This window comes from Lipotes vexillifer, unplaced genomic scaffold (genome assembly GCF_000442215.2).
Source record: "Lipotes vexillifer unplaced genomic scaffold, Lipotes_vexillifer_v1.1 scaffold655, whole genome shotgun sequence".
Classification (NCBI taxonomy): domain Eukaryota; kingdom Metazoa; phylum Chordata; class Mammalia; order Artiodactyla; family Lipotidae; genus Lipotes; species Lipotes vexillifer.
In genome coordinates, this window is record NW_006788208.1 from 1,949,542 (window position 1) to 1,963,994 (window position 14,453).

The 14,453-nt window shown below is 39.0% G+C and overlaps 1 protein-coding gene across 3 annotated transcripts in view; it reads right to left on the reverse strand.

Annotated features, from left to right (window-relative positions):
- ITGBL1 (integrin subunit beta like 1) overlaps window positions 1-14,453 on the reverse strand; it is a 221,731-nt gene that overhangs the window by 113,015 nt on the left and 94,263 nt on the right. For 2 of the 3 annotated variants that reach the window (XM_007461525.1, XM_007461527.1), the window contains 2 exons: window positions 7,929-8,075; window positions 2,472-2,594 (listed from right to left, as the gene is read on the reverse strand). In XM_007461525.1, coding sequence (XP_007461587.1) covers window positions 2,472-2,594; window positions 7,929-8,075 — 270 coding nt within the window. The remainder of the gene's footprint in view (window positions 1-2,471; window positions 2,595-7,928; window positions 8,076-14,453) is intronic. The other variant, XM_007461526.1, reaches the window with a different exon arrangement.

Sequence of the window (14,453 nt, forward strand, 5' to 3'; positions counted from 1 at the left end):
AAAAAAAAAAAAAAAAAAAAAAAAGATGCTACCTATGTAAGGCTTACCATGAGATTAACAAATGATCATAAATCTTCATTCTTCAAACCCAAATTCTTTGTATGCTTATAAAATTCAGCATTGAATTGGGGTTTTACTAAAAAATCATTGAGGTAGAGGCGAATAGGATTACTAGGATAAATCATGTAAGGCTATACTGTATGCAGATATAGGTGGAAAATTAAGCAGATATATTCATAGCTCAAATGAAAATACTGTAATAAGACATACCTGAATAATTGAGGTAAAATATAAGCCTCAGGACAATACACACTCCAGACAAGGAGCACCATTCTCTGCTTTGTGCAAACTAATGGTGTAAGAAAATCTGCTTTTGAATTGCTCCATTATTGGGCTGTAGGATCACCTCTCAACAGACTGGTTTTATGTGAATGACACATGGAAAAATCTAGAATCCCAGTCAAGGTCATCCCCAGAGGCTGTTTCCTGGAGTGCTAGTATCTGTGGTCAGAGACTTCACACCATGAAATTGCTTTAGCCTCAAACCAATGGAAATAATGAGTGGAAAGCTTGAGAGTTAAACATTTCCTGTTGTTTCCAGTTCAATGTTTATATTTACACATGCAAATAGACTTTGCTTTGGTGGTGTGCATCAGAAAACACTGGCTTCACACATGTTCCCTTCCTCTTTTTTGATCTGTAATAATTGGAAATAAGATATCAGGACAAACGCATAGTATCTGTGGGTAGATTTATCTAATTTTTCTAATTATTTTGGAATGAGCCCTTTAGCAGAATTGTCTGAGCAGCAACCAGCTTAGGTCACTGGCTTGAAAAATGAAGGTTCGTGTTTGTTGGTTTTATCTTGGTTGGTTGTACAGCAAGGAAACCAGAGAGAAAAAACCAAGCTGACCTAAAATAAGAGCATCTGGATGACCACAGGAATTGAAGCCACAATTTGTTTTTGTAAACAAAAGGACAGCTTAGTGACACTGTATGGCCCTCTGGCTCCCCCTCACCCCATTTGCTCCTGATCCTTGAAGGGAAAATACTCCTCTGATCACCCATCTGGTATGCACGATAGGATTCCATGCACGGAGTCTATTCAGATTTCAATGAAAGAAGCAGTTACTGATGGATAGAGAGGTGAGACCAGAGGTAACCAGGTTAAAATGTTTAATAACAGCAGAGAAGAATTTACCTAAACTGAAGGGATTCTCACTGCTGTTTACTTTCCTCTCCTGTGCCAGCACGACTGAAACTCTCTCTGGGCACAAGCTTGCATATAGGTAAGCAGAAGAGAAGGGCACTGCGGGTGGTGAGAAAGGCTTTTCTCACGGAGCTCCAAACTCCAGGGCAGTTCTCTATGGTGAGGGGTCAACAGCACCGTCTTTGGCATCAGACAGACAGGAGTCTAAATTCCATTCAACCCTGGTAAGTCATTCCAAATGCTGGTAAGTTACCCAATGAATGTGAAGTACTTATTGCAGTGCTTGACATTAGCAAGCATGCAATAATTGGTACAACAGAAAAATGGGCTGAGGTCATGGTGGTCTGTAGAAACAATCATGAAAAAAGTTATCTGAGTGTGTGGTGGGGAGGGATAGATTCTAGGCTAATAATCCTGTTGGTCTTCAATGTCCCCAATAGGACATAAGACTGTTTAAAGTTTTATGGTTCAGAACAGGAAATACAATGCAATTAAAACATGCAATGGAGAGACTGGGATAAAAGAAGCAGAATAAAAGCAGTTAAGGTGAGCAGAGAAGATAGAGTCCAGCTAGGACCACTACAGAACCATGGAGTTGGCCTGTCGCCATACTGATCTGGCTCTCCTTGGGGAACAATCTGATTTTGCATTTAAAAAGTACTAGTCTGCTCTGAATATCATATGATATCATTTATATCTGGAATCTAAAAGAATTATACAAATGAATTTATTTGCAAAACAGAAACAGATACACAGATATAGAAAACAAACATGTTTTACCACAGGGGATGGGATAAATTAGGAGTTTGGGATTAACAGGTACACACCACTGTATAAACAGATAAACAACAAGGACCTACTGTATAGCACAGGGAACTATATTTAATATCTTGCAATAACTCTAATGGAAAAGAATCTGAAAAAGAATATACATATATATATGTGTGTAGATATATACACACACACATATATATATATCTGAATCACTTTGCTGTACATCTGAAACTAACACAACATTGTAAATTAACTATACTTCAATAAATAATGGTTAAAGAATAAAATCTAGAAAAAATGTTTAAGATGTACTAGTTCGCTCTGAATGCCTTAGTCTAACTTTCCCTATATGAAGTGTATTCCAAATAAACATAGGTTCAACTTAAATGAGTAAACTTAGCACAGAAATTCACAGAAATAAAAATGCAATGAAATAGGTGAAAAAATCAAGTACTTTTATTAATTTCTGCAAAGTTAATATACATACCTCCACATATTTCTTCTGTTTCATCATCTATGCATTCTCTATCATCACACTCACAAAATTTACCATAAACGAGTCCATTTCCATCTGAATTATCACACTTACACCTGCCACAGTGACATGTACCTAAACCATTAAAACAGAGCAAAAATTATTTGTTAAGTGCATATAAATTACAATTAATGAATTTTAACCTATCTCTTTCATAGATAAAGCCAATTCAAATCAATTTAATATTCCAATTAGGTTTTACTGTGGGTATGATGAGATAGATAATGACATTCTTTCTTGAGATTATTGTAGCCCAGCAGTTACATTTTATAGCACACAGCTATTATGATAGACCTCTAATAGTTTCATGAATCTGACCTCCCCAAGAGCAGAGCTACTTTATACATGTCCATCCAATCAATGCGTGAATGAATATCTTCTAATTACACCTGGGTCTTAGGTGAACTAAAGCAGAAAATTCTAAGCTTTGTGAGAGAAGTAACCTTGCTTATCTTCCTCACCAGTTATTTACTCAATGCTTTGCACAATATTTGAACATATTATTTATATAATGAATATTTATAGAATTCATTATCAAATGCATAAATGAAAACCTTAGGTGTCCCTAATAATTTCATACCCACAGTGTTAAACTGATAGCCATGTCATTATGACTATGGGACCAGAGTGGGTTTTCTTATGCATAGAGTCCTGTGACCTCACCAAAACCTCAGGGCAGCTCAGGGTGATACAGAGGCACTGCAGTCATCTAGTCTACCACACACAACATACCCAGCCAAGTTTGAGGATTTGACTACAACCCCAAGAGTGATTTCACTGACAATAAAACAGCATTCAAAGGATATTGAGAAGTAGAATGTCCATTTGAGGAGCTTCCTTTTTAATGCTTATTTTTAAAGTTTTAATCGATCATCACAGCAGTCACCATAGAGTAACTGAGACTTTGCCATTCACCAGTATCATCCTAGACTCTGGAAATGCAACAGGAGATTGATTCAGCCATAATCCCCCTCTTAAAGTTTTATATGAGTAAAAAAACAATGTGATAAAATCAGGGGAGAAGTGCAAAGTGTTGCAGAAACACATAGTAAGGGGATTTAACTGAGACCTGGTAGTCAAAGATAGAGTCCCTGGGGAATGGCTCCTAAACTGAGAACTGAAAGCCAAGTAAAATTAATAGCTAAGAAAATTAGGAAGGTGAAAAAGCCCACTTCCAGCAAGAAACAACAGCATAGGCTCTGAGGTAAAAGAGGAAATAAGAGAAAAAAGAAAAAGACAGCTGGCGTATGGCAGAAAATAAAGTGGAAAATGTCATGAAAGGAAAAAGGCAGCTAAAGATGCAGTTTACGGAAGTCTAAGAGGTCACATTAAAGATTTCCAACTTGAATCAAGCAGAAAAATGAGAAGCCATTGAAATATTTTCAACAAGGGAGTCGTGTGATCAGGTATTCATTCCCACCCTGTTACTCTGGTTGTCATATGGAGAATGAACTGAAATGAGGCCAAGTGGATATGAGGGAATGTTAGTTCATTAGTCTGCAGGAAAGAGGATAGAGGCTGACCCAGGTCATGGCTGTGAGTTTAGAAAAAAGCAAACACACGTGGTGATATTTTCAGGAGAAAGAAAAGATGACTCGGTGACTGGGTCTGAGAGGTAAAGGATGGGAAGGAACCGAAGATGATACTATGGATATTTGAAATGAGCTACTGGATACTGGCAATTCTGTATGTGGTGTACCAGAAAGAGCACAGATTTAGGACTAAGGTAGATTTGCAGGCATATCCAGGTCTTAATCCCCACTAGCTATACATATCTGAGGTCATTACTTTTATCTCTAACTCTCAAATTCCTTATCTGCAAATAACGTCTTCTTCATAGAGCTGCTGTGTGGATCAAGTGATAAACATATCACCCAGTCATCTATCTGAAAATGCTACTATGTCTAGCACACTGTAGATTTTCAGAAAATGTCGGGTTCTTTGTCTTCTCCCATTAAGACATCGAGTATATCAGCCATATTCCCAAATATTTTCTCCAGTCACATTTTATATTTATGGATCCCACCACTTGCTGGTTCCATACTCTCTGCATGATTCTGTTACACAGGCCACTTGTGATTTGCTATTCTCTGTAAGTGTTCTTTCTCTCACATATAAATGGTGATTCTGCAGAATTTGAGCTTCTTATTTTTCTTCCTTGAGAATACTTGTGTGAATTTTACTTCTACTAAACTTCGTTTTCTTGCTTTTTTTTCCCTGAAAACTATTTTAATTTATAAAAGGTCGTTTCCAATCTAACGCTACAATTCATGGTATTGCCTCATCTCATTTTGTTCTCTAATTATCACCCGTCTTTTTCATTTTCACATTTATTTATGCTGTCTTTCAACCATCCACATATCCATTCATTAAATTTTCTCATTGCTTATTATATTATTGGCGAAGTCATAAGTGCTACAGAAGATAATAAGATGGATAAAATTAAAACTAAGTAAATCATAGACCAAGAAGAAAGAGCAAAGGTGATTGATACTTTTTACATATACATATATCTATATGAAACCAGATGACGCAAAGGCATTTGCAACAGATTTGTGACAAATGCTATAAAGATAGTATAAACCTCAGTCTGGCTCTGTGAAGGAGGACAGGCACAGTAGGGGAGTAAGTTCTTGAGTTGGCACTTGATGTATAGATAGAATTTCAACAAGTGGAGATGGAGAAAAAAACTTGTGATGTTAAAGAAAGAGCCTGGGCTAAAGAATAAGGATGGAGGATTTAACAGTGAAGAGTCTGGCTTTAGTTTGGAAAAAAGGGTAGGCTAAAGGCAGACAGTATAGGATCAAGAATATTGGTCAAGAATTTTAGAATTTATCTGTTGGAAGACCGGGACCCCTTCATGGGTAGGGAGAGAGGTGTAACATGGTTAGGGCTACGTATGCAGTCATTGTTTTCGGGAAAGAGGGGAAGGAACAGCCTCTGCCTCTGAATTCTACAACTTCTCACTGACGTCCCCCACAGGCTGGCTCACTCCAATCCACACATCTGAACTGTTCCTGGGTGATGCAGGAAGTTTACAACAGTTCAGAGACTTCCTGTCTTACTCATCAAGTAGAATTCACAACTGAGGCTCCAAGATACGGCATATGGAAGCCCAGGCAAAAGTGCCAGACTCGCGTGCTCATGCTGTGTCATCCTGCATCTCTTTCTTGGTTGCCAGTTAACTCATTCTCTAGGATTGGTCTTCTGTTTTATGCTAGATTATTTTAGCTCTGACTTTTCATTCTGCCTAATATAGCTGCCTCTTTCTAGGATGACTCCCTGTCTTGAACACCAGCATATACTCCTGATGCAATGGTGCTGGAGCCTTGCTTTGCTCTGCAGACTGTGCCTTGCCATTCTGCGCCCCTACGGAGTCAACTTGTGGAACTCCTTTAGTCCCCAGCTCCATCTCCATCTCCCCCTGCCCTTCAGTCTTCTGCCCATTCCATATACCTCCTCTTCCCCTTCTGTTCCAAGCTGCTTCCTTCAAATCACACTGCGATATGAGGGGGAACTCAGACACTAATGCAGTTTGGGGGCAGTGGTCCTGAACTAGGCTGGTAGAAGTAGGCATTAAAAGAAAGCTATGTGACAGCAAGATCCCCAATGTAAACCTGAAAGGCTTAGAAACTGAGAGGAGAGTAAGAGACAGAAAAAAAGATTGTGCTGCCTGTGGAAATTGTCTAAAGACACATTAAAGGATGTCGAAGAGATATGACAGCCAGACGTAACACTGCCCCTAGACTGGATCCTATACAGAGGTGGTCGCAATGATGTAAAAGGCATTGTTGGGTCAATTGACACAATTGGAATATGGACAGTAAGATTACATAGAAGTATTGTATCCGTGTTAAAAAAAACAGAGGTAGAGATATCTTAGAAACATATTTTATATCTTATCCAACGTGTTTCATCATCTATTGAAACAATTCTGTAAATTTTCTCCTTTAAGATGTGTTGATGTGGTGAATCATGCATTTAGATTCCTTAACATTGAAACATCTTTGGATTCCTAAACTAACCCCTATGTGGTTATAATGTGTTATTAAAAAGAAAAATAATCCTGGATTTGAAATCCAATCAATCAATCAATCAATTAATCCATCCATCAATCTGAAAATAGAGTAAAAGAAACAAAATTGAAATTGATTTCAAGTCTTATTACTGAAAGAAGTTTGGAAAGCATGACGTTTTCAAAACAAAAGAGGCTATATGGTGAGTGTGTGTGTGTGTGTGTGTATGTGTGTGTGTGTGTTTAGAGGGTGAGTGTCATGAACCGGAAGTAGAGAAATTCTACTGAGACGAAAAGAAAAAAGGAAGTGCTGGAGAGCAGCCAGGAGAGTATCAGTGAACACAGAAAGTAACCTGACCGTTAGCACTTTCGTCACGGTCCCCAGCTGCTCCACTCACAGCTTGCCTTGGCGGTAGACCTGATTGCTATTAGCAAAACACCCTACTGCACTGAATCTACACAGAGCAATTCCTGTCAATCAAAGACTGTGGAAAGCTCCCAGCTCTGAATGCAGAAGGACTCTACCAACAATGGGAGCTTCAGGGGGGAAGATACTCATTTATGTAGTCAAACCCTGGCCTTTAGCATGCAGAGCAAAAGGCTCACACCCCTGGATCTACATAAGAACTACCCAGAGAACTTTTTAAAAAAAACCACTATAGTCCATATCAGACCCCAAAGCAATTAAATCAGAGCCTCCAGTGTAGGACAGGAGCATTCTCAAGTTCAACCAGGGCTGAGAAAAAACTGACTTTGAGGTTCTACGTGCCCAACTGTTAAAAGAGTATTTAATTATAGCAACACTGGCTGAACACCATTGAAACCAAAATCACAGTTGTTGTGTTTTATATGATTTTGGTAATTAATTTTAACAGCTCCTCTGTAAATTTCTAAGAAATATTTTTAAATGACGTCTACCAGATATACAAATATTTTAGTCAAACAAAAATCTTGCTATCACTATATTCTGCAATGGTTTTCACATCCAGGGCATTGGAAACCCCCAATAGATTTGAAGAGTTTGGTTCTATTTGATGCCAAGGTATAAATTCAAAGCACCCTTGATCTGTAACAGAAGATAATTAAGTTTATACAAATCCTTTTTAAAAGGATTAATCCAGCATTCAAAATCATGGCTCACAAGTTACCTAAAATGTTGTCAGGGTGTTGTTTCCAGTGACTATCCTACTTGAAGAAGGCATTTGGAACAGCTGGAGAGCATCACACTTGCCAGTCTCAGCAAGAAGACATTTTTCCCAATTGATTTATCTGAATTTCACTTCAAAAAAATATGCTCAAAAGCAGTCTCACTCGGAGGTTCAACATTTCTCAACGCCTACATATTTCCATTAAAATTATTTCATTTAAGAATTCTCAGGGCATGGAATTCTTACCTGCATTAGAGCAGATGATATCTTGAGAATTCTTGCACATTTGGTTGCTCTGTTTCTTTGTCAGGTCACAGGTCTTTGGGTACTGGCAAGCATCCCCAGACCATCCTCCATCACATCTGCACTTTCCACAGTCACACGCACCGTGGCCTGAGAATTTAACAACATCCCGTTAGACTCAAATTCTTTTCCAAAGGAAACCATTACTGTAACTAAGGATCTTAAGAGTGATGTTGGTTCTGGACCGAGCTATAATCAATTCAAACACAGGTAAATGACAGTGACTGAGGGGTAATCCTATTTATATACCATATAATGAAGTATGTGGATTTTATTTTCATAATCAACTTCAATAAATCATTCTAAAAACATTCACTTAACTCATAGAGACATTAGGATAGATAATAAACCAGAGGTCTGAAAAACCACATGATCAGAAAATTTAGCACTTAAAAGGAGTCCACCTAGCACCAGCATATTTAAGACACAAAAGCCCCATAAAAACAATTTCCATTTAACTGCATTTTACAACACATGAAATTCCACTAAACTAAACATTGGCCTTATATTTATTTGAATATGTAATAAAATTGTATAGATATATTAAATACCACCTTGGGATAAGATTGACATGAAAAATAAGTATATATTTTGTTTCTTGATGGGGTAATCTGGTTCAAGAGTCAAAAGGATAAGAGCCATATTCATCTACTGCCACAAAAATTTCTCAACCTTCCATGCTCTCAAATCAACATTTTGCTGTTTTTAATGTTGTGGTTATTAATTTTATTAAGTCCTGCTTGAAGAATCCTGCTGATGTTTTATTGACTACATATTAGAAAGAAGTACAAAACACATACAAGCCTTGGTCTTTGCCCTCAAGGAACTAACAAACTGAAAAGTTGAGGCTAATATGCAAAGAGAATTGCGTTATCTTCAGCCAGAAATGTTTGTTGGACCTTATATTAAGTTGAGGGATGTAGTCTACAGCCTATAGAAATAAGAGGGGAAAGATTTTCTACACTTCCTTGACTTTTAACTGGGCCTTGGAAGGTGAGTAGAGTTTGAATGGGTTACAGAGAGAAAATTCTTGTATTATTCAAGGTAACAGTACTATGTCTTAATGGCTGAAATTCATAGCCACAGTGGAATGGAATCATTGATCTCGGGCCAACAATCATTCGAGGTGGCAGCCAAAATCCACATGATGAAATCCAGATGGCCGGTCAGAATGAATGGCTCAGAGGCCTGCCATTTGGGCATGCTTGGCAGAGCCTGGATCTGTGATTGGCTATGACTTTAAAACTCCCCTGCATGGGGCCCAGTCCATGTAAGTGTTTCTATTCCTGTTGCATTTTTCGAATTAATTATTCTATTTTACAAACAAAATCTTGCCTGCACCCTAATTGCGATTCATTTTATCAAGTGCACATTATTCTGTCAAATTGACTGTATCATCTTGCATTCCTGTCTGGTCCTACATGATACTGTCAATCTCAGCCAACTTGGTATCATTTACAAGCATAAGTGATCTCTCCTGCCAACCATCCAGTCTATTTATAAAAGTATTAAGCCAAATTCTTGAAGTGGCTAAGCCTCTTTTGGTGAATTAAGTATCTCAGTAACTGTAACGATTCTTTAATAATATTAGTGTATTAGGTTAAAGCACATGAAGTAGCCTCTTTTATAAGTTAAATGTCACTCATGGTTCATCCCAATAAAAAAGCTCCATATCAACTGCAAAGAAAATGAAAACACTTTAGAAGAAAATGAAGTATCTAGAATAAAAGAATACTCAGTGCTTCTTTTATATTGGATAGAACATCTTAAACTCCAAACTAAGGTATATACGACAGAGGTGGGTAATGGTTTGTGGGTCAAAGGTTACAGATTTTTGAAATGGAGGGAGATTTGGAAAAATAAGGAAAATGTACACAGGTGATAGGAAAAGACTCATTCATCCCACACTGACCAAATGAAGCATCAGCAGAAGTAATATTTTAGGTGCTTACAACCCAAAGTTAGTCCATGGAGGCCCAGCTTCAGAAACTTCTTCCATAAAAGGTTCTATGATAAAATAAACATGGAAAGAGACATGCTATATTCTTCTCTTAGCGTGCCATGATATATATCAGCACACTGAAGCCCATCAGAGGTCCTTTCATGAAAAAGCTATTTAACTTTACGTAGCATATACAATTTTTTTGATTAGGGGGCGCTTTTTCCTTACAACTTATACTAATATCTTGGGCACACACTGTGTCAGGTAATGTGTTTTCAGCTTTTCCTGTAGCATCTGATTGGAGGCAAAGATGACAGACAATGTAGGACAGGGTCCTCTGCCTTTATGTTCTTTCTAATCTTCATGCCCTGTAGGGCCTTCTTGATTCACTTTCCTCCATTTAGGAAAGTAAATGAGAAATGATTATTTTTTACCGTCAAGAATTACCAAGTAATAGCCTGTACAACCTTATTTGGAGATAAATGTATAATTTTTTTTAGAAAGAAAATAATCTTCTATTTCTACACTTTATCCAAGGTTAATAAGAGCTTTGGCCAACCTCAGGGAATGAGGTTGCTGTATTATCGAAGCAAGGTAATCTCCATTACAGTGTCAATAACATGGCTTCGGCAAACATCTCATTTTGCAGAATAATTTATCCACAGCGTATTAGTTTGCTACGGCTACCATCCAAAGTAACATAAACTGAATGGCTTAAAACAACAGAAATTTTCTCTCTCCCAGCTCTGGAGCCCCAAAACCTGAAATCAAGGTGTCTGCAGATCCATTCCTCCTGGAGCATCTGGGCAAGAAATTCTTCCATGCCTCTCTCCTACCTACGGATGGTTGCCTATGATTTTGGTGCTCCTTAGCTCTGAAAGCTTTCCAGGCTCTGCTTCTGTCTTCACGTGGCTTTTTTCTCTGTGTGTCTGTGTCTTCAAATCTTTCTCCTTACGAGTGCACCAGTCATTGGTGCCCATCCTACTCCAGTAGAAGCTCATCTTAATTACACCTTCAAAGACTCTCTTCCCAAATGTCACATTGTCAAGCACCTGGTGGTGGGATTTCACCCATCTTTTAGGGGCACACAATTTAAACCTCAGCAGCTGCAAACAGTAGGCCCTGATTATCCTCTTTCCTGCTGTATAGTCATGTACAAGATGGGATCATTTTTCTCTCTTAGATATGCAAATAAATGGGCTAGAGCTGGCAGCAAGCCCCCTCCTCCCCATTTCTATCCTACACAGGGAGGGCCTGAGAATTCCCATAGACAGCCCGGCCCAGGTCCACATGTGCTTCCACAGCTCTGCCAGCCCCTCCCCTGCCCTGCTCCTCCTGCAGTGGCTGCTCCCTGACCACCAGCCCAGCCTCAGGACATCTGCACTGCCACTGACTGGGGGGAAAGCCACAGCAGGCTCTGGAAGCGATTTGGGGACCTTCGGGGTAGAAGGTCCTGGGTCCCAGGCACCTCAGCCTAGGGAAGCAGAGGTGGCAGGGCCCAAGGCTCCAGGTGGCGATGTCCCCTTGGCCTCTCAGGCATCCCACCCCACTCCGCCTTGGGAAAGGATGGCAGAGGAGGACCAGAGCAGAACCCCTCCTATTGTCCAGGTCGAAGGGTGGCCCTTGCCCAGGGCAATATGAAGTCCTAAGCAGAAGAACATCCACCATTCCCGGCTGTCTAGACCTCTCCAGTTCTGGCTCTTCTCCAGATAACTCTGTTTCCACAACTACAAAATACCGTCTTAAAACGAACCATCCAACATCCTGGAGAATAAATCTGCTGCCCTTCAAATATGTTCTCAAGGAGTCAAGAGAAAACAAACACACCAAACAAGAATGTGAGAGAAATGCCAAAACCACCCCCCACAAAGTAATAAGGATGAAAAAGCCAAAGGCTATTCGCATTGCTCGCAGGGCTGTGAGTAGCGTCGCCAGTCGCAGGAAAGGGAAGACGAGTCATGGTGGGGGGTAAAATCCAGTAGTTTCGTCTCCTTTTTGGGTAAGGATATGGAGGCCTGGTCGGCTGGCTCCAGTGCTTCCGAGGTGAGCTAAAGCCTTGATCACCACTGAGCAAGGAAGGGCATTCCAACAGAGACAGAATAGAATGGGGTTTGTGATTCTTAAATAAACAGCGCAACTGCAGCACTGCCACCACTACTCCGTGATCCCCTTTACCTGGGTAACGCAAAGACACTCATCTACTCCACTCAGAATGATGATAAGATGCACTAGTGTACGGTGGAGGAGAGGCTGATGCTTTCTTAAAAAATGAAAACAAACTGTTTCCAATTGGAAATACTTTACCAGTATTGAAGACCTTTTTTTTTTTTTTTTTTACACCTTTATTGGAGTGTAATTGCTTTACAATGGTGTACATATACAGACGCTCCCATCTCTCTTCCCTCTTGCGTCTCCCTCCCTCCCACCCTCCCCATCCCACCCCTCCAGGCGGTCGCAAAGCACCGAGCTGATCTCCCTGTGCTGTGCGGCTGCTTCCCACTAGCTACCTACCTGACGTTTGCTAGTGTACATATGTCCGTGCCCCTCTCTCGCCCTGTCACAGCTCACCCTTCCCCCCTCCCCGTATCCTCAAGTCCATTCTCTAGTAGGTCTGTGTCTTTATTCCTGTCTTACCCCTAGGTTCTACCAGTATTGAAGAACTTTTAAAAATCAATTAGCCATTTGCATTTACCAATGAAAGGTAATAGCACCTTTTCTTTGCCAAACAAACCAAAAAAAAAAACAGCTGAAGCACTTAACTCTTAAATCTCCTCCAAGTCCACTGATACTCTGGATGCAAATAAACTGCCAAAATTATCGTGCCTATTGGGTTAGCTATGCTTTTGGCTTCAAGTCTTTCTGAAGTCTTAAAAAGGTAGATAGATAGATAGGCAATAGATAAATGTAGACATATGTAGGCATAGGTATAGGATAAATGGATAAAGAAGCTATAGTGTATATATATATAATATATATGTGTATATATATTATACATATAGTATATATATAATATATATGTGTATATATATTATATATATATAGTGTATATATATATATATATATATATATATATATATATAATGGAATACTATTCAGCCATAAGAAAGAAGGAAATCCTGCCACTTGGGACACATGAGTGAATCTTGAGGGCATTATGCCTAAGTGAAGTAAGTGAAATAAGTCAGATGGAGAAAGACAAATACTGTATAATTTCACTTATATATGGTATCTAAAAATAGCCAACCAACCAAACAAGCAAGCATAAAAACCAAACTCATAGAAAAAGAGATCAGATTTGTAGTTAACAGAGGCGGGAATAGGAGGGGAATTGGATGAAGGTGGTCAAAAGGTACAAACTTGCAGTTATACAATAAATAAGTACTAGGTATGTCATGTACAACACAATGACTATAGTTAATATACATACAAATATACTGTATAGCATATTCCAAAGTTAAGAGAGTAAACCCTTAGAGTTCTCATCACAAGGAGAAAAAAACTTTTTCTTCTTTTTTTTGGTATCTATATGAGATGACAGAGGTTAACTAAAGTTATTGTGGTTATTATTCTGGAATATATGTACGTTATTATGCTGTACACCTTAAGCTTACACAGCGCTGTATGTCAATTGTATCTTAATAATGCTGGAAACAAATCGTGATGATTAATTATTATTCCATGACTACTACTGACAACAATCTTATTATCTAGAGGAGGAGGATGTTAAAAAGTGATTCTCTCTGGATGTCAGATAAGCTAGGTATTCCACTGCTAGAGCCACATGGTAACCCTGAAATAGATATTTTACTTTGAGCACTCAGTTGGCCCTGCAAATCTATTTGGTTTGGTCAAACAAGTACACTCCCAAGACCTGCATTGTCTTATTGTCCAGTGGATTCAAACAAGCTCATTTAATAACAGACACACTCAATTTTTCTCCTGTTCTTTCTGAGCCACTATAGATCTCCCAGCATCTCCAGGTATAAGAAACTGAAGAACAATATGCCACACCTAGAATTCAAAGACAAGGATCGCTTAGCTAACTTTACAATTACTTCATGGTTTGCAATAGAAACTTGACCGTTTTCTAGACAGAGGTACAAGTCCCTATTTTGCTTCTCAGGTTAATTAAAAACTGACTTCTTAGATATTTCTGTTTCCCATTTCTGAGAACATTACTATGTGAATGATGGAAGAATTCTGTGTAGAAGGGAGTTTTGCCCCAGAAATGGAAAGATCTGGGCTCTAGTCCTGCCTGGATGCTAATCCACCATGTAACCTTGATCAGGAAAATGGAAAAGAGAGGAAAGGAAAACTAACAATTACTGGTTTGCAGGTAGAGTGATAAGTACTTTATACAGGCTAGTCTGTTTGCCACAAGGAGCCAGCGAGACAGATTTTTGTTTCCGTTTTACAAATAGGAGGAGCAAAGGGTAATTAGCTCGCTCAAGGTCACACAGTTTATTAGCTGAAAAGCTGTGTTTTTCCTGTTACAGCCAACATTATCTGTTTAGTTGCAATGTAGT